We start from the raw sequence: 21455 nt of genomic DNA on the forward strand, positions 1-21455 counted from the left end.
TCAACTTGATCTCCATCGTGTTAAGGCTGGTTCAATTTACATATCTATACATATGTTTCATTGATTCAAGTAAGATTTAATTATATAATAATGAATAATATTATATGTACTTATAAGTATCAATTTAGATTTTATGTCATTATAACATTTGGCTTTGTTTTATTTTAAATTTAAAATTATTTAATCATATAATATATATATCATTAATATCATCATTAGACTTATTATAAATATATATAGTTTAATTAAAGGCTCCAAGAATTTTTGAAAAAAAAAAAAACCGAAGCATTAATAAACTTTCAAATTCTTTATATCACAACACAACGCGCAAGAAAGCCATTCCAGAGATGGAGCATGCACATATAAGCTCTGCTCTTTCTGAGGGACATAAAAGGTTAACAATAGAGTATTCTTTTGCTCTAACAAATCGAAATTAAAGAGCAATGACAACGCAAAATGGTCACTACACTTGTTAAGCTTTGGCATGGTAACGAAAAACAAGAACAGTGACTGTAGAAGATTGATAAATAAAACGCAAACTCACACATATACTGATTTATAAGCAGAACAAGATCATCGAATTGCTGAAACATGAAATATGCAGCTTGCCTTCACACAATCCACACACTATCAGAGACATAAGAACATTTATTATATGTTGCTAGAAGGTGGCTGATCACCCCATGGTGGTTCTTGTCTGCCTTTGCCAAGTGGTGGTGGGTGTGTTGGCCGCGGCCGAGGTTCAGGCTGAGCATAACCGCACATACCATAGTAGCAACGCACTCCCCAAGGGCATCTACTGCCACACTTGCCACAATTAAAGCGACTAACACTTGTATTGCTACAAAAGCCACGGCAACATTGCCATGTAAATGGGCACCTGATCGCACACAAACCACAGTGATTTACATCGGAACTCACATCAACACAACGGTTCCTGCAACATCTCATCTGGGTTCCTGGCTTCTTCCCTCGACTACATATCCGTGGCCTGTTCCGGCACCCTGGTCCTGGAGGCCATGGATCTCGCCCCCGCCCTCCATTGGTCACTTTTTTAAGCCAAGGCGATGATACTAATGAGCCATTGTTGGCACCTTGGAGCACCCTTTTGGCCATAAATTTGCTTTCAACTATTGCAAAGGGTGCAAGTATTAGTATTAAGAAAGTGATTAGAGCATAATTGGCCATCCGGGTCAGTTCAAGATGCAGTACAGAAAATTATGGCGGCTTCATATATTTATATAAGCAAAATGCTGATTCAGTTACTATTATGAAGCTTGCTTTTCTTATAGGTTACTATTAAATTCTCGTGTTGTGGGAGGTGCTAATTACTAATTACGTGATTGACAGGAGAGTTGTGCTCTTCTTAATTTGTGCTTGGAGTTGATTGACCTTCAAGAAATCTTTTTTTCATAACTTATAACAAATCCCAAATGAAAAAGTTATGTGCCTAGTCCTTGATTTGTGGTCACATCTATTGCTAATTGTTGGATCTAGCTTAGGTTGGTGGTCATTTTGAATTAGTCGAACTCGAATTAAGGTAGTCCCAACTCAAATTTGAGTTGTGTTAGATAGAATCGAGTAATTTGTTAATATATTTAGTTTTTCTAACGACTTTTCATTTTCTACATAAGCTTTTTAACTTTTCTGAAGATTTTTTTTTTTTCATTGTTTTTTTTCGATGATTCTTTTTTCTTCTTCAATGTTTTCCAACAACTTCTCTAACAATTCGTTGTCAACTCGAGCTAGACTTTCTATATTTGAGCCAAGTTCAAACTAATTTTTGTTCAAGAATGGCTCGGCTTGAATCCACCTTCACTCATCGGCCAAATTAGATGTGCTTTATTTTCTTTTTATTGGTGAAGTGTTTGTCATAAGGTAAGCCTGATGCCTGTCACGTTGCAATTTTCATAAACATTTTCTCAATCTTTGGCAAAAAGGAGCCGAATTTTCTTGGACTGTTTACATGAGCAAAAAGGAAATTCAGAGGAAAGGGTTGTTGAGGAACCCATCAAAGCCAAGAGCTCCAACTCCTGAGTTCTTCTCATGGCTCTGTTTCCAGCAGACAAGTTACTGAGACCTACTCATTCAAGAATATAAACATAAAAGAGAGGGCAATTGCCTCCAATCAACATTGAATGATATCCAGAAGCAATATCAGATGAATCATAGCGTGATTTACTCATGGTTTAGGGTAAAAAAACAAATTGTGAAAACTTGATTGAATTACTGAAGATAACTTGAAAATTGTGTTGCCTCACAACTATAATCAAAATGAAAATTTGTAAATCTAAGCACACATGGAGTAGAAAAATGATGATGTCCCTCAGAGAATCAGGTTTTGGTTAATTTTGTAAAATAGAAATACAAGTCCGGCTACAATATCTAACTTCACTCTGGACCTTTGCTTTTCATTTTTCATTGTTTTCGGTATTCTCCTGCTGCTCATACCGGCGCTTAAACTTAGCAAGCTGTCCAATACTTTGAGCCATCTGGCGTCTTGCCCTAAAATGGTACACTTTGCCGACATGGTGTATTTTTGTCATCATAACATGCATCAATCTGCCGCTCTGGGTCACATAGGATATCCATTGCATCTGAGGGTGTAGTCCCTTCTTCATTTCTATAAATCTGCAATCCAGATTCAAGACAGAAGCTTATGTTACAGAACTTTATGCAGAAAGAACATCAAAATAACTAGTGTTGCCACTTTAGAACATCGATAACAACATGAGAAAAACCAATCATCAGATATCAATGCAAAACTCACCGAATACTTAAAAGCCTAATAATTATTTTTAATATACCTCTGATAAAAGGAATTCAGTATATTAAAGCGGCTTCCTATGCAAAATTTTGCTGTGAATCAAGTTTCCAAATAAAGTGAGGACTTACTTCATTACCTTTTTTTCTATTAGGCAGGAAAGATATGCAGAAATATATACAAATGATGGGTTCATTATCTTAATTATTTAACGTTTAACAGAACATAACCTACAAGTGACCAGGTCATGAAAATGTAAGCATTAAACAAACATCTTGTTTCACCTTTAGATAAACTAATTATATGATACTATTGGTTGAGTTTTTAATTTATCAAAATTATCCATTCCTTCAATTCCCATTCTTTTGAAGAGCATGGATTCCACTCAAGTTATGTTCAACCACCTTTAGCTAAATTAGCAAGCTCAGCTCATCACTACAAAGTTTAAACATTTTTATCATAGTATATAACACCATCAACCATCAGTTTGACCTAATTTTGCATAAAACTGTGTTAGGAAATGAATCAAGTGAAAAGAAACTGGAAATCAAAAATCAATCGCACTAACAAAACAAATTTACGTTGTTCGGCTAATAATGGTTATGACCAGGGCCACACTAGCCTAATATACACAATCTACACTCTCATGCATAAACATTACTCACGACTCCAATGCGCCTGATATGATTAGCCACGACTAATTGTTCAATTATACCAAAAAAAAAAAAGTTAAACAAACAACAACTAATTTCTCAGAGGCATTTCTGCGAACATCTTGAAATACAACAATTTGTGAAACCCATTTACATAAAAATCATATTCAGAAACATAAATCCCTTAATTTACCAAACTAACATTCAAAACCCACTTCTTGCTTACTTTGAACAATCAAATCCTACTTTGTGATTCATTCCTTAACGCCAATAATACATACACAACGAATAATGCCTCACAAGACTAAATATTCTTCAAATTTTTACACTAAATCAGAAGGATAATAAGAAACTATTATAGAAATACTATGTGAGTATTTGGTGAGAGTGTGAAGTTCGGAACTTACAGAGATGGAGAGAGCTCACAAACCTCAGTTGGGCGATACAAGTAGCTTAAATGCTTAATTCTTATTTGCTTTGTTCGTATACCGGTATACGTATATTTCTGGAATTATAGGGGGTGATGGATAATTCTGATTAACATTGAGGTTAAATTGGAAAACAATAATTCGACAAACTAGTGATTGTATGGGTTATTCTGTAATTTACAACAAAATAAGGATTTTTATGGTGATTCATCATTTCGTTTGATTCAAAGAAAATTATGCGCCAAACTAGCGTACCTATATAAAATGACAAATTAATCCGATAATAAGCAATTGAAAGGTATGTTTGGTTATTATTTTATTCACTTTAAAATCTCATAATTATATAATATCATATTTAATTGTATAAATAAATTAAAAAATTTATTTGTAAATATAAATAATTGTTACAGTTACTTTGATATTTTGTCAACTAGAAACGGTTTTATTATTTTCCACAAAATTATAGAGTTGATTATTGAAAAACAGAAATTGGGGTTTAAATGGGGTTTTCTTAAAATTAATATGAGATAACGGTTATTTTTAAATTTGATACCCAAATCGGTGCTTTGATACTTGATTAAATAGTTGAAATTTCCCATTTTTTAATATGTTAAAATCTTAAATGTGGGAAGCTGAGGCCAAAAAAAAAATAAGAATCTAATAGTTGGGTTGCACCAAAATTTGTTTGATTTAATTCTCAAATTTAAATTTAGATCTAACGAACTGAATTAAAATTAAATATTAAACTTTTTTTTATAAATAAATCAAATTTGTGTTAATTTAAATATTTGAATTCGAGCCTAAATTTATCATTCTCAAACTATTTTTTTGGATTGAAACCAAACTTGAGTTGGGCATTCATCAGGCAAGCTTGGATCAAATTCGAGCATGTACCAAACCAGAGATTACTTGTATCAACTATCGACTGATAATTTAAGTTAATTAGCATTAATTTGAGTTAAATTATTAGCAAAAATTGTACTGAAAAGGTTTTCTTTTTCCTATTTGAAGGGAAGTAGGTCAAAAGTTATTGGGTTAAGAAGAACCAATGCTGCAAAAGAAAAGATTATTTTTCTTGTCTTGCCATTTTTTCTTCCCTGCCTGCCTCATTGCTTACGCAAATTATGCAGCATCTGGGCGTGTCATCCTGATTTGATCTTGCCTTTTATCATTTCTTTAACTTACAGTTGCAGATAAACATGAGGTAGGACTGTTACTCAATAGTTTAGATTATATCCAAGGTCCCAACACCTCAATCATGAATAACAATTATATTCGAACCAAGCTAAGTTCAGACAGCAACTAACGTAAATTTAATTTGAATTTATAATACTTAGTCTAAACTCATTACGACTTACATATAGTCTCATAGAAAGTTACCAACAACACTACAATTCTATAAACAATATCACCGTAAAAACAAATGAAATCAAACTTAAATCCAACTGTCAAACCAAAATTTTAGCATCAACCCCTCCTGCAAAACAGTAACATGATGCATGATAAACGTGGAAATCAATTATTTGAAGGGGAGAGGGCCCCTGCGCAGAGAGAGAGAGAGAGAGAGAGAGAGAGAGAGGGGAAGAGGGCAATAATTGAATACGAGAATATCGCTAAATATAATTATAAAAATATTAATCATGCGCATGTAAGAGAGGCAAAAAACAAATATATCACACAGCAAACACTGAATCTTACATAACACTGAAAGCATATATCAACAGTACATCATGAGTCTGATGAGACGTTTCAACAGAAACACAAATTACAGCAACCACTGCAAACAGAGTCTGCTTATTCAGGCAACCGCCTCACTCCATGAAACACAAACTCATATGGTAGACCCTAGCATGAATGAGCCAGACCTAAATGCACAGATGGTCTGGTTATCCAGCCCAGATCTTACCGGAGAAATAGGCATTCCTGAGTCCCCGGCACAAAGGTGCAGCAGGAGCTTGGGTTAACAGCATTATTGACTTCTTCAAGAGCTTGAGATTTGACACCTGCCTCAAGCAAGTTCTCAGCAACATTGCCATTGGCAATATCACCACAGGAAATGGCTTCAAAGATGAGAGCACTCACTTCCTGGAACCTCTCTTCAGAGAGAGAGACTTCAGCAAGCAGCCTCCAAGCATTTTCCTCTGATGCCTCCTCATAGTCCTTCTTCCTCTTCAACACCATATGCCCACTAATTTCCCACACAGCTGGGTTGACTTGGGTGTCGAGAAGCTCGGCACTTACTTCCCCAAGAGCTTGTTTCTCAGCATAGCACTGTTTGTTTAGTTAGTAAACAACATAAGGAGTCGGTAAAACAAAAAAAGGAAATATGGCTCACATACATATCATTCATAACAAAATAACCTCAATTATGGTTCTAAATTCATTACCTGTGGTAAGAGAAAGATGCGCTTTCCACAATCAGAAATAAGCACATTGTAAGGTATGTTGTTTTCTTGAAGGCAAATGCAAGCATCCGAGACACTGTTGGATAAATCTACTATAGCATTTCCACCCTCAAAGACAAGACCTCTGACTGGATATTTCAAAAGCTCAGAAATCAGCACCCCATTATCCATAGAGGTCATCTTCTTGGTAGAGGCCTTCTCAATTGGGAAGAGCATGGCCAGGTAGTAAGCCTATAGCAAAGAACCAGTGAGTTGGATTGTTATAACTAGAAGCGGTACAAGTACTTGTTGCAATTCATGAGCCTAAAACTGAATTTTTAGAGATATAGTTACATAAATATAAACCTGGAAGTGAAGGTGATTGATGGTAGCAAATGCACCCAAGCTATTGTAACCCAAGCGGAAGTACCGATTCCCAGCTTCGGCGGCCATCTGAAGTGCAAGCAATAAGCTATCACGGTCAATCCTCTGAGGTAAGCACTCAAGAACCCGTGGGATCAGCAGCACATGCCCATATTCAATTGGACTAACCTGTTTAAAAGCATGTCAGTAAAACATTATTTATTTGGTTGTTCTTTCTGAAGGAACTAGGTCTCTTAGAAACTAAATCAAAAAACTTACATTGATGGCAACAACACTTGGCGAATTCTCAACATCAATGGGCGCATTTGGGAAGAACTGAACTTCACCATCTTGACTTGCTTCGAACTGGAAGAGCACCTCTTCCTGCCCAACTTTAGTGAAGTTAAATTTGTTCCCATCAAAAGGCTGGAGGACCTTGTCAACACGGAATTCAGTTGGCCTCTTCTTCAGGTGGCGGCCCTCGTTCAGCTGGGCAATGAAACCATACTCTCCCGGAATCACCTAAACCAAGATAAAATAACAAATAAAGATCTCAGTGAAACCCATATATAAGTTTAAAAACATCAAAGCAAAAAATAAGTAAAACCCAGAAAGAGACCTTGGTTTCACAGGCAGTGACATCATAGCGAAAGAGTCCTCTCTGCATGCGGTCCTCCCACTACAAGTATAAATAAAAACAAATTTAACCTTAATATCCAAGAATTTAAACCAAACGCACAGCATAAATATTCAAAACCCATTTCTTTTCATCATTTGCTAAACAAAATTTTACCTCCCCAAGAAGAAGCGAGTCTAGAAACGCAACCGGAGGCTCGCTATTCTCCTTTTCAAGCACAACCTTCGCAGTCTCAGTCTTGCTTACGCTCTTGAACAAATACAAGGGAAGATTTGCCCCTATTAAACCAAAACATAGAACAATTAATTCATAATTTAACGGAAACATATGAAAGGAAAAATTCAGGGGGGTATTTAAACAAGCACCTTCGATGCAGCACTTGTTAAGGCAATTCCGACCACACCCGCCTCTGCGACGAGCACCCTCTTCCGCCTCCTCTTTCTGGTAATTCGAAACAACGGTTGGCACTCTCTTGATCCTCAACATCTTATTTATATCTTTCTTTCAATAAAACAAGTACATAGACAACAACAAGGAGAAGAAGAACAAGAACAACAACGATGACGAGGAGAAGGCTTTTGGGCTTTTTTTCTTATTTAAGAACTAAAAAAATTCAAAACACAAACTTACTCTTAAAAAGCAAAATAAAAAATCTAAACTACTAGCAAAACCTAAAAGACGCCTCCGCCAGCAAGAAAGAGGAGGTCAGAAGGGCTACCGCCTTCGGAAGGCAAAGCACCACGCCCGCCGTGCGGCGAAGGGTTGCTCTCTATCACACAACCCTTGCGTCGTACCGCCCGGACATGAATTAGAGGCCGAGTTACTCTGTGTATAGCCGTGATGTCTACAACTTGCTTGCCCGGGTTTTACCCCAAAACACCAGCTCCAAAAACTGATTCGAGCTTTCCCTCCGAATTTACCTTGCAGGAAGAGAAAAAAAGGCTTGATTTGTTGCCGGTGAAAATGGGATGCGAGCTTGGAGGTGAATATATAGAAGGGGATAAGAGGGAGGGTGTGGCTGAGGTTGAATTGAGGCGCGTACGTTGAGTGAGTAGTTGTAAGGTGAATGTGCTGTATTGTTACTGGGACAAGCAAGCAACAGGCACAGAAAAAGAGAAAGAGAGCGTGACCCTCTTGTGTACGAATGGGTAAGGGGAACGTGAATTTTGTGTGTGTGTGGGTGTAATCCACGTGGTAATGTTAAGTTAAAACTAATCACCAATCTAATCCCAATTAGTTGGGAAAGCTGCTAACTCATGCGCTAATTCTTGGATTACAGCTTCCACGTGTAGATTTTATTTTATTGTTTTTTTTTTAAGAAAACAAAAATTAAATATTAAAATGCATTAAAAATGGTTATTAATATACTAGTATGCTCAATACAATACTATGCATGTAAAAATTCTACCGATTTTAAAGTATATAAAAAATTAGTGTGATATAATAAGTATATTATATAATATGACAAAAATGATTAATATAACATTTTAGAAAAATGATAACTTAACATGAGTGTATCTCATAAATTTTAAAAATTTAAAAATATTTTTAATATTTTTAAAATTAATGATGTAATAATAAAAATTCTAAAAAGGCATATTATCGATCAATTTGCCAACCGAGTTTTAAATCTATGGTATTAGCTTAATTTAGTATGAATATTTGAATAAAAGGTTAGATTCTATCTTGATGAACTCAAATAAAACTTATTCCGATTGATTCGAATCTAATTATTTAATTTGAGATCAATTCAAAACGATGAATTTAAACTAAAATTAGGTTTAAACGTAATTTAATATTAATCTTAAGTTTGCATCAAACTTAAATTATTTATGAAAATAAATTTAATATTTAATTAATTAATCTCAAATAACTTAAATTGAAACCAACCTTTGTTAATCATAGCATGCCGCAAAAGTTGAAGCAATTTATTTTTTAAAAAAATGAAAATTGACGTCAAAATATAATACATGCACTTTCCTACCAATTTCATGGCCAAAAACGGGGCCCGATTGCATCAGAAAAATCCACCACTGGAAATTTCTTAAAAATAAGAAATATCTCTCACGACCAGTCGGGTGTGTTGGGAGACTATGGTACACACGTTTTATGGTCATGTGTGAACTCCACGATATTCAGATGGGGACCACTTCTGAAAAATAACACGTGGGTTGCTCTTTTCCTTTCTTTTTTTTTTTTTTAATAGTAATTTTAGATAATTTTTCCTATCATTTTAAAAACTATTATTTTAATAATCCTAAATTGGGCATTTAGTAATATTATTTTTATTTAAAATTAATATATTATTTAAATATTTAATTAAATTCTTAAAATTAAATCTATATAATTTTATTATTTATCTTAATTGTGGGTGTTACCTCAATTTAGCATAATTTGAGATTTTACGTCAATTCAAATTCAAACTTTAATTGAATGAATCTAATCTATATAAATAATTTAGCTGTTTTTCATAAACAAGTTGAACTCAAATTTATCCAAATATTTAAGTTTAAATTGACTTGAATTGAATTTTAATTAAATTATATTCAAATCAAGTTTGAGTCTCAATTTATTTATCTCAAATGAGTTCTTTTATATTTGAATTAATCTTAAATCGAACTGTATTTAAATTCAACCCAAATTAAACCCTACTTTTGCATAAGTATTACATTGCACCTTTAGGTCATGAGCCATTTTTTGTATTAATTATGACAATTCATAAGGCCGAAGGACTATTTCTCACCAAAGGATTGTTGTTTTCCCAAGTATCTTCTCTTTATCTTTGAAAATCCTAAATACCACTCATGAATAGTTAAAATTAACAGTAGTAAGGGTAAAATTATTATTATATCTATAATATTAAAATAAACTAAAATAAAAATTCATTTTCCTCCCTTAAACTTTGAAAACTAAAATTTTTCCCCCAACCAAAGTTTTAAAAAATAACAGTTTGCCCCTAGGGTTAGTTTCCAAATCTCCAAAGCTAAATCCAACGCCATTGTCGGTCGTCTATCCCTCCTGAAGTTTTTTCTCCTGTTGACGAACTCTCTTCACCCATTTAGATGCCTGATTGATATTGATTTTCTTTTGAAAGACAAAGAGTTTTGTCAAAAAAAATGAAGCTCTTCGTCTTCGTTCATCTTCTTAGATGAAGACGAAGTTGTCATCTTCATCTGGAAAGATGATCGTAATATTTAGATAGACAAATAATTATATCATAATCAAATTCAATATTATGCCTATAAATCGTGTTTCATGACTCACCAAATGGTATCGTCTTGCTCAATCAAACAAGCACATGGTCATGGATTAAGATTAGATTCGAGCCGAGCTCAGCTCTGTTCATATAGAGCTGGCTCGAGTTTGAGCTCGAGCTCAACTAAGATCAACTCGTTTTTCGTTATCAAAACGACGTCGTTTTAATACATATTGATCAAAACAACGTCGTTTTGTATAAAAAATTTTAATTAGAAAATCTAACAAATAGCTCGAGCTCGAGTTGGCTCGGTATCCAACCCTACCGTGGAGGGGAGATTTTACAATAAACAAATGGAGAGCACTGATTCTCCAAGTCAGTGCCTTCAGGTTCAGCCTCTCCATGCTCATGAATTTACAATACCGCAGGAGGGGATAACGTTACCGTATGTCAACATTTTTCAAAAAAATAAAATAAAATATATTTTTTAGTATAATCTGTGATTATTAGAATTTGAAAAAGAGTTGATCAAGATTCGGAATATTTCGATTGGATCATTCTCTTCTTTAATTGCTGCCTCCAAAATTGTGGTTCACATTCTGTTCAATTCCCGTCTTTTCGCTTAGCTTTCTTGATACTCCTATTGCTTTTTGTGTTTCATAATTTTCCAACCAAACAATTTGCAATATCACTTTCCAATTATTCCAAATATTTAAAAATTTAATAAATTATAATATTTTTATGTACTAGTATAATCCACCGTTGATTCTAAAAATCACATCAAAGCTAAGAATATCATATTATAGGTGTAATTTTATGCAAGTTATTATAATCAATTGTAATATAGTAATATTTTTAAGGTGGTTTGATTTTTTATTTAAAAATTTATTTCCATCATTATATTATTAGTATTTGTAATAATTTAATAAATGTAACAATATGAAAATTAAAAGTGTCATTTGATGTCTTTAATTTATAGAATAAGAGACAATATTACATATGTAATTACATGGTTAAATAATAGAACATTAATACAATGATTGTGGATAGAGTGGTTGATCACAATAATGGAATCTAAAAATAAAATTTACGGGGTCAAAATTGAATAAAAGTCAAATGTGAAAAGATAATTGAGAAATAATGAAATTTAATAGGGGTTAATGAAATTTTAGGTTTTATATTTATATTTTATATATATAATACAAAAAGTTTATTAATCCCCCCAAACCTCTAAGCAAACACTAGCACAAATGGTGGATATGAACTGAACAAATTTAAAATATTTTTTGATTTGAGTTTGATTTAAATGAAAAATAGCTCAATTCAAATTTATTGATCTAATATTAAAAGTGTTTAAGTTTAATTTAAATAAAAATGGTTCAATTTGAGTTTAATTTGAATTTATGATTCAAATTCAGGGTTTGAACATGTGACTCAAATTCGTAATTTGAATTCGTGACTCATTAACAAAAACAACATCATTTAATAATTATTTAACATAATTCAAATCAAATCATAAGTTAAGTTTAAATCGAATCAAATTATCTATCTAATTTATAAATCAAACCAAACTAAACTTTTTATAATTCAAATTAAATTAGATTTTAAAACAAACCGAATCTTTTAACTTAAATTCGATTCATATTTAAAACAAACAAATTTAAATTAACTCAGACTAAACCAATTTTTAAACTTGAATTAACTTAAATTGAAACCAATCCTAACTAGCCCCCTAATTAGTTATGCGCTCTTGATCTAATAGTTAATCATGTAATGGTTGGTATAAAAACAGAGCATGAAAATGGTTATAACTGTTAGAGAGTTTTCACAATCCCATATTATAAATAAAAATATTTTGTCTGTATTATGTCGTGTATTCACAAGTAAATGACGTGGACGGTTTTTTTATCGTTTTTTCTTTCGTTCTATGGAAGGAAATACACTGTTAGCAGCTAACTGTGTGGATTTTTATATTGCTTGGCCACGAAGCAAATACTAAGGTCAAATGGTTCACATTTGCTTCATTATTATTATTATTATTCTTCTTTTTTTTATCTTGAAATCTGGTATCATTATATTAAATAAATAAGATAAATTTTAAATTTAATAATTAATTATTAAATTAAATAAATAAATAATTTAATTTTAGTATATCATTAAAAAAAATTAAATTCATAATTTTTTATATAACAAATCTTTTACTTTATTATTTAAGGAAAAAAAAAAAACCACAATAGGTGTTATGGGTAGATAATCAAATACAAAATTTCACACCCTTCAATTGCCCTTTTGGAAGATAAGCTACAGAAGCTCATCACATTGAAATGAAATGAGATGAAATGAAAATTTATCTTCATCCAAATTCTCACATGAACAAATCTGCCAAACCCAATGCAAAGACAAATTAGACAGTGACAGAGGAAATCTCATTAAATGTTACTGGTGTGTGTGTGTGTGTATATATATATATATATATATATATATATATATATATATATATATATATATATAAAGAGCAATACTATGTGTATCTATCTTGGATACACAAATATATACACACTCATATGTATCATTATATGATTAGTTATTATTTTATTCTTAATTCAAAATTATTTAATCATATAATGACATATATAAATGTATATATATTTGTATACCTAAAATAAATACATATAATTTTATTGATATATAAATATATAAATAATAAAATAGAAAACGAGTACAATGAAATGGAGACCATACAAACATTTATCAGAAGTGGGATTCTAAAATATAAAAAAAAAAAAGTAAAAATATGAAGGTGTTAAGCTTTTATTGGTCCTTTGTACTGAAGATGGGGCAAGAAATAGAAAGGACTTTTGCCTGTTATCTTTAAACGTAGTAGGAAAATTTTCTGAGAAGATACATACACCACAGTTTTAAATGGCATTATTACAATAATATAAATATATATATATTTTAATAAATTAGTAAAACATATCATAAATACGGATATATTTAATTTAAATTAAATTTAAATAAAAATTAATTTAATATTAATTTGAATTTAAGAATAAGCTCGAGATTAATAAGCATAAATTTCTCTATCTTAAACTTAATTTTAATTTATAAAATTGATGTTCAGACTTAACTAATATATAAAAATAAGCCTAATTTTATACTCAAATTTGAGTTCGATTTGTTCAATTTATGTTTGCAAGTCATGTTTGAACTGGTTCATATTGCATCTAGCTTTATTCTTAAACAATGAGACATACATGAAAAATTATCATGTGAAATTATGAAATAAAATAATTGTAATTTTGCTACACCAAGCTTGATTATTGTTGAACCAAACTTGAGATAGTTGTTTCTCGATTCTATGGTCTCATAAGCTCGTGACTCATCTTGAGTATAATATAAATAAATCTCTAAAATTTTAAAACTTTTTTACTCAAATCCCTAAATCCTTAACTTAAACTTTGAATATGAAAGTTTAAACCCTTAAACTTGGGCTAACAACCCTTATATTAGGTTTGAGTGGTAGAATATGAGTTTGTCGAATTTGAGTTCGAGTCTCCCTAAAACTCAATCGAGATGAGTTTAAATCTTACAATAATTAACTCAAATTAATTCCACTCATAAAATGCTATAAGTAGACGATGGAAAGATAATTACTTGGTAGTAATTTTTTGAAATAATATTGAATTATATGGTTTTTTTTAATCCTTTTTCTTTTTTTTTTTCGTTGGGTTTTACAGATTTGAACAAACACGGTGCATTCTTATCCATAGTACATTTAATCAAAATGGAACAATAGCATTTGAACATGCAGTGTGTCAGCTTTTGTCACGCCCAACCCAATTCAGAGACACATCAATTTCAGTTTTAATTTAGACATATGGCATGTACCCACCATGTGGACACCATAGGGAGGCGTGATTCCTTAGTGTGGTCAACCTCAAATAAAATTATGGATATTTAATTTTTATATATTAATTAAATATTTAAATAATATTTTATTATATAATAATTTTAAATTAAAAATAAAATAATATTTAATAAAATAATAATAAATTATTTAGATATTTAATTAAATATTTAAAATTGAATAAATATAATATTGCATATTTTATAATTATTGACATAACCTTGTGAAATAATCTAATTGTTGAGACTTGAATCAAGTTTTATTTAGTAAAAAATATAGCATCCGGTTATATTATATTTAATTAAATATCGCTCTAATGTCTATTTAAATAGTATATTGATATGATTGGGACTTGTTCGAACAATACTTGATTTAAGTCAAAATTATAGATATAGCCTCATGAGGACACAATGCCCCTTAAATTAAAAATAGGCCGAAGGATTATTCCACCTCCAAGTTTAAGTGCTATCTTAAAGTCACATTAATAAAATTTAAAAAATTTAAAATCTCATTCATCCATTAAAAATCACAGTTATGATTAGAAGTAAAATAGTTATTTAATAAAAAATTTTAAAAATATAAAGTTTTGTTACATTTTCTCTTCTCAACTTGAAAATCTTATAATTCAACCTCAATCTGAAGTTTGAAAAATCAAAATTTTTCCTCTAAGATTTGCAAATCATGGTCGGAGTCGTCGGAGATGGGCGTCTCCGGTGATGTTAGCTCTCCATCAGGGCTTAACTTTTCCTGTCGATCACTTCCCAGTCACCGGTGTAAGTTATTTCCTCCAATAAAGATGAAATCGTCTTCGTTGCAGTGTCTTTGTCAAGGACAAAGACGATTTCGTTTTCTTCAAAGATGAAGATGACAGTCAGTGGTCTCAGACAGTCACGTTGTCTCCGTTTGAGACCTCTGATAGACAAAAACGAAATCGTCTTTGTTCGAGATGAATAAGTGATCGACAGAGAGAGCCAACACCACTAGAGACAATCATCTCTGATAACTTTGACCATAATTTGTAAACCTTAGAAAAATTGTGATATTTTCAAGTTGAGGGGAGCCAAATCAATAAAACTTTAGTTTTTTGTTAAAAGACGGTTTTACCCTTAACCCTAACTGAAATTTTTAGGGCTGGACTCGAGCTCGAGCTTAGCTCGGCTCGGCTGGATCGAGCTCGAGCTGGCTCGGATTGGTTCGGTAGATTTTTTTTAAAAAATTTTTTATACAAAATGACGTTATTTTGATCCATATATATATACAAAACGGTGCCGTTTTGATATGAAAAACGAGTCGAGCCGAGCCATAAACGAGCCAAACTCGAGCCGACCATAAAAAAACCGAGCCGAGCCTGAGCTGGCTGCGAGCCAAGCTCGGCTCGGCTCAAATCTAGCCATAGAAATTTTTAATAGATGAGTGAGATTTTAGGTTTTTCAAACCTTATGGATATGTTTTTGGGATTACACTTAAACTTGGGTGGGAAAGAGTTATTTGGCCTTAAAAATATTATTCATTTTGAACATAATTATCAAAAATTCATAATAAAGCGTGATTTGAGATGGGAATAGACTCTATGATGCCTATCTGTAAAAATATGGGCCTTGACGGATCATGCTAGCCTACCTAATCTCAACGCCTATAGCACAACCTATGATACAATAGGTTGTGTCTTCGTGGGCCTTTTGTCGGCTAAATTGAAAAAAAAATTTTTTTTTATAATTATTTTTTAATTTTTATGGACTGTGTCATGCCAACGGCCCTTTTGACGAGGCTTCAATGCTGCCTTGTACATGCGGCCGACTACAAGGGGTGTCTTTGCCTCTCCACTCCCACTCAACATAAGAGCAATGTTACCATTCTTTTTGGGCTAGCCCCTATACTTAAAAAACGCCCAACTCTACATCTGAAGATTGGCCCAAGTTAATTGTGGTTCACACGCAAAGCTCTAAAGGAAGCAACAAACTGCAAACTTCTGAAAATACGTATGACTTGCAATATCAAAGGGGAGTATAGGGTTACATTCGATTTGGACCAAACCCCATCAAGATCTAGTTTGAATTTGATGATTCCTCGAAAATGCTTTTAATCTAAGATTCCATTCAAATCGACTTGAACTTGTCTTGTTCTATTAGAACGAGTCAACTCCTTAGCCCAAAAGAATTCGACTTGTTCCATAGGGGCTACCTAGATTCATCCTTGGTGGATGTTTGCGTCATGAACGGAAACTGAACAAGAATGGAAGAAGGAAGCGATATAGATATATAAAGGATAAAACGTCACGAATCTAAATCCCAGTTGGATTACGCTAACCTTCGGCTTTACCAATTATAAACAAGCTATATTTCAATAATTACCTGATAAAGCAGACAAGTACATGGTCCAACGCAAAATCTCTTTGTTGTTTCGTCTCTGACTCTGTGTTGCAGCATTTTGGCTCTGGGTTTCAATGGATGAAGCCTTCACAACCGTTGATGGGTCGTCAAGCGTTGCATCGGACTCATTACAGCCGTCCATTATCCCCTTAAACGTCCCTTTACTGTCAGCTTTTCTTGCCCTTTCTCTCGCCCAGTTCCTCAAGCTCTTCACCACCTGGTATACATATATTTTGTTCCCTGCTCTCCCTTCATTACTATTCTGTTTGGCTTCCATGAAAACGCAGGAAATACAAAAGAAAAAAAGTTAGGCGTGTTATTGGTTTTCTGTTTACAATGGTAGCGTTATTGGCAGTTGATTGTTCCTTAATATTATGATATTACATGTTACAAATGTGACATTGTTGTTGCTACAAGCTGTTAATTATAGGAATGGTGCTGGAATTTTAGTTTGTTTTCTATGAACTAATACATGGTGAACTGTAAACCCATGCACACTTTGGACCAAGTTCTACTTGTGTAACGCAAATCCTAAACTTGAATGGTATTTTTTTTTTTTTGTGGGTTCTGTACATTTAGCACGAGATTTGACTCTTAAGGTGTGGATTTGTCTTGGTTATAATGAGAGGAAAAAGAGTCTCAAGATTTTGTCTTATCCCATTCATCTGTATGTTGTAGCTTTGTGTAAGTAGTTTTGTTGTACTTTCGTGTTAGAAGTTTTATTGTAGCTTTGTGTGAGTAGTTTTGTTTTGGTATTCTGATTAATGGCTTTGGATGGATTCTTTTTTATTGTGTTGGGTGGTGGTTTTTAATCTTCTTTTGATTGATTTCAAGCCTTTTGTAATGTTTGCAATAATGATTTGAATGGTCTCTTGAGTACTACTACAGGAGAATTTGCTTTCATGTGTTGAGCTCTCTGTAAAAATTCAATGAGTTGATGTGGAGAAAAAAATAACTTGAATTTGAGAGCCTTTGCACATGTGGGTGTGTTTTATTGGTTTTATATATTATTTTATGCTGATTAGCTTAGTACAGTTCTTCACATAGTGACATTGCATTAATATGTTAGTTATATGCATTAGTGGATGACTTTAAAGATTCGATTTTGAAGGGGATTGCTCCAATGTGAAGGAAATTCATTTTTTTTTAGTCCCTTGTTTGTTTTTATGACTGAAATATCTGTGATTTGTTCTTTAATGGATCCTCCTGGACGAGCAGGTACAAGGAGAAGAAATGGGACCCGAGAAGATTGGTTAGATCAGGTGGAATGCCATCATCCCATTCAGCGACTGTAACTGCTCTTGCTGTTGCCATAGGTTTACAAGAAGGGACTGGAGGATCAGTGTTTGCTGTTGCACTGGTTTTAGCATGTGTAGTACGTACTTTTAAACCAGGTCTTGTTCATTCTTTTGTGTTTGTATGCGTATTAATATTTGATTAAGTGATTTAATTATAAACAAATTCTCAGACTTTCAAAGTGAGGTAGTAATATATTTCCGCTAGAGTTATATTGTAGTTTGGGTGAATTGGAGATCAGAGTTGACTTCTCATCACATATCTTTCATCTCTATGTGGGCTTATGAACATTTTACTTCTCATTTAATATTTTAGTCTTGTGGTTTTATGGAATATAGTGAACAATTTTCATGGCATCGATACCTTTAGTTTTTAGGGGATTACATTGTTTTTTTTGGGGTATCATTGAAATGCCATGTGTGATAGCAAAACTCAATATTGTAATGTAATAGTATTACCTTATTTTATTAAAAACCACAAAGTTAGCTGCCAATTGGACCAGGTGGATTAGAATGTTTTGGTTACAATTTGTCTGTTTTTGGTTTAAATGAATTCTCTTATAGAAAAGGATCAGAAAAAACATGTGCTCTTATTTTCCTGTCATTCTCACTTGTCCTAATAATTTATACTAAAGAATATATATTTTTCTGGTTAGATTAAGTACCTGGATAATTATTTTTTCATGCTTAGTACCCCACTCTAATTTTAGTCTTTGTGCTTATTTGTGTTGGAAAGCTATAGGGGTTGATAGTATTTCATGGTCTCTTGTAGGTAATGTATGATGCTTCTGGTGTACGGCTTCATGCTGGTCGTCAAGCTGAAGTAAGCTCGTTGCTATAACGTAGTCATTTCTTGAATCATACATATTTAATAATTCGGTTCCCCTTATAGAAGGGCCCTAGTGAAATGAAGAAAGACAGAAGAGAAATGCCTGGCATGGTTTTTGTTACCTTCATATCCCTGTGGTGATGCTGAAGTAGACTATTAGTGTTTCTCTAAGCTTTATTTCACATAATTACTTCAATTCTTTTACTGTATAATTTATTTCTTGCAGTTACTAAATCAAATTGTATGTGGGTTACCTCCTGAACACCCTCTTTCCCATGTTAGACCTCTGCGGGATTCACTTGGTCATACACCAATTCAGGTACGTGACATTTTCTTATATGGTATGCTTTCATACAATTGAAATCCTTGTGTCTTACCTTCTCATGCTCTTGATTAGCAATTTGGAGCTATTGCTTACTCAATTAATGATTAAATGTCATTCATAACAATAACAAGATTGCATGCAATTTTTTATCACCAGTCCCTATTCTCCACCAAATTTTAACTTACAGTTTCATTAATGTTGCTGCAGGTTGCTGCCGGTGCTTTGCTGGGATGTTTAGTAGCATACCTAATGAGAACTTAGAAGGGATGAGTAGGTGTGTGGCTATGAGTGATTCTTTGAAAATTCTAAATAACATTTAAACATTTGATGTTGTTGCAAGCTTCCCTGCTCATGTAACACAGCAAACTAAATAAAAAAAAATCTACATTCCTGGAGGCCTGTTGCTATTGTAATTACTTGCAGTCTTCATCAGAAGTTAGGATAATTTACTAGATATGTGTAACCACTCCCTGTGATTGTTCTCTGTGTCAATTCTTTTGTAACATTAATCAAGACTTAATTTCTGTACGTAATCTAAGTCTATGATAATCTCAAAGAAATTTGCATCCTTGTGTATGAGATTTTACTGTAAGATTTATTGTATTCAGTTTGTCTCAAGTGTAAATGAAAGTTTCTATGTTTGATAAATGGATTGAGGTGGTGATGCAGGGCCTGAAATTACCAATTCAAAGTTTGCTCAACATCACATCACAAGCAACTTTGATAGCTCTGTCTCGTGGGTAAGTAACCAGACTTCAATCTTGTAAAAAAATCATTTCCTATAGGTGAAGTAAAATCTAATTGTGGGGTGTCTTGTGTGGACATCTTGAATACCTTGAAAACACCTATATTTGACATCCTATTTTAAGGATTTCATTACTAATGAAGCCCTAGATGCTTCATTCACAAACCAAAATAACATAGGGTTGCTTGTCACATTGGTGGATAATAATTTATGTGTTAAGGTGGATAAGGAAGATTAGTAGCTTCCATATGTGAACACTCTTTCATTGTATGTTTGCTATATAAAGGAAGAGGAAGATTATAGTGAATAATCTAGGCAGAGAAGAAAGGATATCCAATTGCCCATAAAGATAAAGGGAGGTAACTTGTTGAAATGGAAAAAAGATTTGGTTGAGAAAGATCAGAGGAATCTGTTAGCTAATATATCATGTCTTTGTTCTTCCCCTTAAAGTTTAATCAGTGTCCAGTGTAAAATATGATATCTAATTGGGACCCAAATGGGTTGGTGTGCATAGCCACTATATTTGACCAAAAATAGTGTTAATCTAATGCTATGCTACTGTCATCCATGCAATAGGTTTAATATATGGTAAAAATTACTTGGTGGGTAGAGATTGCTTTTAGGGACATAATGGATAAACTCAAGCGAAAAATTGGACAAAAGGTTTGTAAGTAATACTTTATGTATAACCAAAATATAAATATTAATATGTTATTATATAATTTAGTGTTATTTTATTATTAATTTAAAATTATTAAATTATATAATATTTTATTATTGTTTATATCTAATTTTTTATTTGTTAAAATTTGGAAATGGGAAAAGGATGCACATGCCGGTATTTTTTTCTCCCCCCTAGCTTTATTCACTTTTATCAATAATCCCCTAGGAATGGGAGAAGAAAAACACTATAAAATTGCCTATTTTTGTTACTTTCTTCATGGAATAATCCAATAGATACATGAATGAATCCCTAGTATTCTTTGTCTGGAAATTAGTCTTTGACAGAAGTCAACAAATTTTAAATTTCACTGTAGTTGGCATGTTATGCTACCATAAAAAATCAAAAGAACAAAATAGGTAAATGTGGATTCAATTTGACTCAAGTCAAGGATAAACTTGAGTTTAAATTGAATCCATAATATACATTTCAATCTTGAATTTAAACTTATATGAGTTGATATAAATTATAACTAAAGAGTTATTACAAGAATAAATAATATTATAAATAAAATAAATAATATTATTAAATAAATAAATAAATCAACCTTAAGTTACAATAATAAACTATAATTTTATTTTAAAATTGATTTATTTTATTTAAATCAAATCAAATAAAATCGTGACACGTGCAGCCAGACCCAACCTAAAAATAATCCCATCAGTACTGAAAAGTGGGCCAAAATGTAACATGAGGGGGACCACACAAGCATTATTATTACAAGTGGGAGGGACTCATGTTAATTGGACGAACATATTCTTTAAGTGGGCCCGGCTCAATGGGGCCAGATATTCTATAGAAAGGCCTAGGGGCCCACGCCCAGGTACTAAGTGGGG

At 32.6% G+C, this 21455-nt stretch overlaps 4 protein-coding genes across 7 annotated transcripts; 1 reads left to right on the forward strand and 3 right to left on the reverse strand.

Annotated features, from left to right (window-relative positions):
- Nucleotides 1–287: 287 nt before the first annotated feature.
- LOC123194999 (stigma-specific STIG1-like protein 4) lies at nucleotides 288–1216 on the reverse strand. The gene has a single exon (XM_044608549.1). It carries the CDS (start codon nucleotides 1186–1188, stop codon nucleotides 652–654), a length of 537 nt encoding a protein of 178 aa, XP_044464484.1. The 5' UTR covers nucleotides 1189–1216; the 3' UTR covers nucleotides 288–651.
- Nucleotides 1217–2207: 991 nt separating this feature from the next.
- LOC123216318 lies at nucleotides 2208–4044 on the reverse strand. 3 transcript variants are annotated; one of them, XM_044636762.1, is made up of 2 exons: nucleotides 3848–3949; nucleotides 2208–2631 (listed from the first exon to the last, which is right to left on the reverse strand). In XM_044636762.1, exon 2 carries the CDS (start codon nucleotides 2619–2621, stop codon nucleotides 2412–2414), a length of 210 nt encoding a protein of 69 aa, XP_044492697.1. In that variant the 5' UTR covers nucleotides 2622–2631; nucleotides 3848–3949; the 3' UTR covers nucleotides 2208–2411. The 3 variants fall into 3 exon arrangements, 2 of the variants coding, with proteins under 2 accessions (XP_044492697.1, XP_044492691.1); XM_044636756.1 differs by lacking the exon at nucleotides 3848–3949 and adding an exon at nucleotides 3644–3792; XR_006502216.1 differs by having other exon boundaries at nucleotides 3825–4044.
- Nucleotides 4045–5516: 1472 nt separating this feature from the next.
- LOC123222433 (GDP-L-galactose phosphorylase 2) lies at nucleotides 5517–8256 on the reverse strand. Its single transcript, XM_044645197.1, has 7 exons — nucleotides 7595–8256; nucleotides 7386–7507; nucleotides 7212–7271; nucleotides 6872–7114; nucleotides 6596–6781; nucleotides 6233–6481; nucleotides 5517–6116 (listed from the first exon to the last, which is right to left on the reverse strand). The coding sequence occupies exons 1-7, from the start codon at nucleotides 7713–7715 to the stop codon at nucleotides 5748–5750; spliced, it is 1350 nt and encodes a 449-aa protein (XP_044501132.1). The 5' UTR covers nucleotides 7716–8256; the 3' UTR covers nucleotides 5517–5747.
- Nucleotides 8257–16306: 8050 nt separating this feature from the next.
- LOC123211514 (uncharacterized membrane protein YuiD-like) lies at nucleotides 16307–20208 on the forward strand. 2 transcript variants are annotated; one of them, XM_044630297.1, is made up of 6 exons: nucleotides 16307–16924; nucleotides 17923–18079; nucleotides 18772–18822; nucleotides 19055–19147; nucleotides 19361–19427; nucleotides 19823–20208. In XM_044630297.1, the coding sequence occupies exons 1-5, from the start codon at nucleotides 16779–16781 to the stop codon at nucleotides 19412–19414; spliced, it is 501 nt and encodes a 166-aa protein (XP_044486232.1). In that variant the 5' UTR covers nucleotides 16307–16778; the 3' UTR covers nucleotides 19415–19427; nucleotides 19823–20208. The 2 variants fall into 2 exon arrangements, with proteins under 2 accessions (XP_044486232.1, XP_044486224.1); XM_044630289.1 differs by lacking the exon at nucleotides 19823–20208 and having other exon boundaries at nucleotides 16308–16924; nucleotides 19361–19729.
- The last annotated feature ends 1247 nt before the right edge of the window (nucleotides 20209–21455 follow it).

This window comes from Mangifera indica, chromosome 1, assembly GCF_011075055.1.
Source record: "Mangifera indica cultivar Alphonso chromosome 1, CATAS_Mindica_2.1, whole genome shotgun sequence".
In the NCBI taxonomy this organism is placed as follows: domain Eukaryota; kingdom Viridiplantae; phylum Streptophyta; class Magnoliopsida; order Sapindales; family Anacardiaceae; genus Mangifera; species Mangifera indica.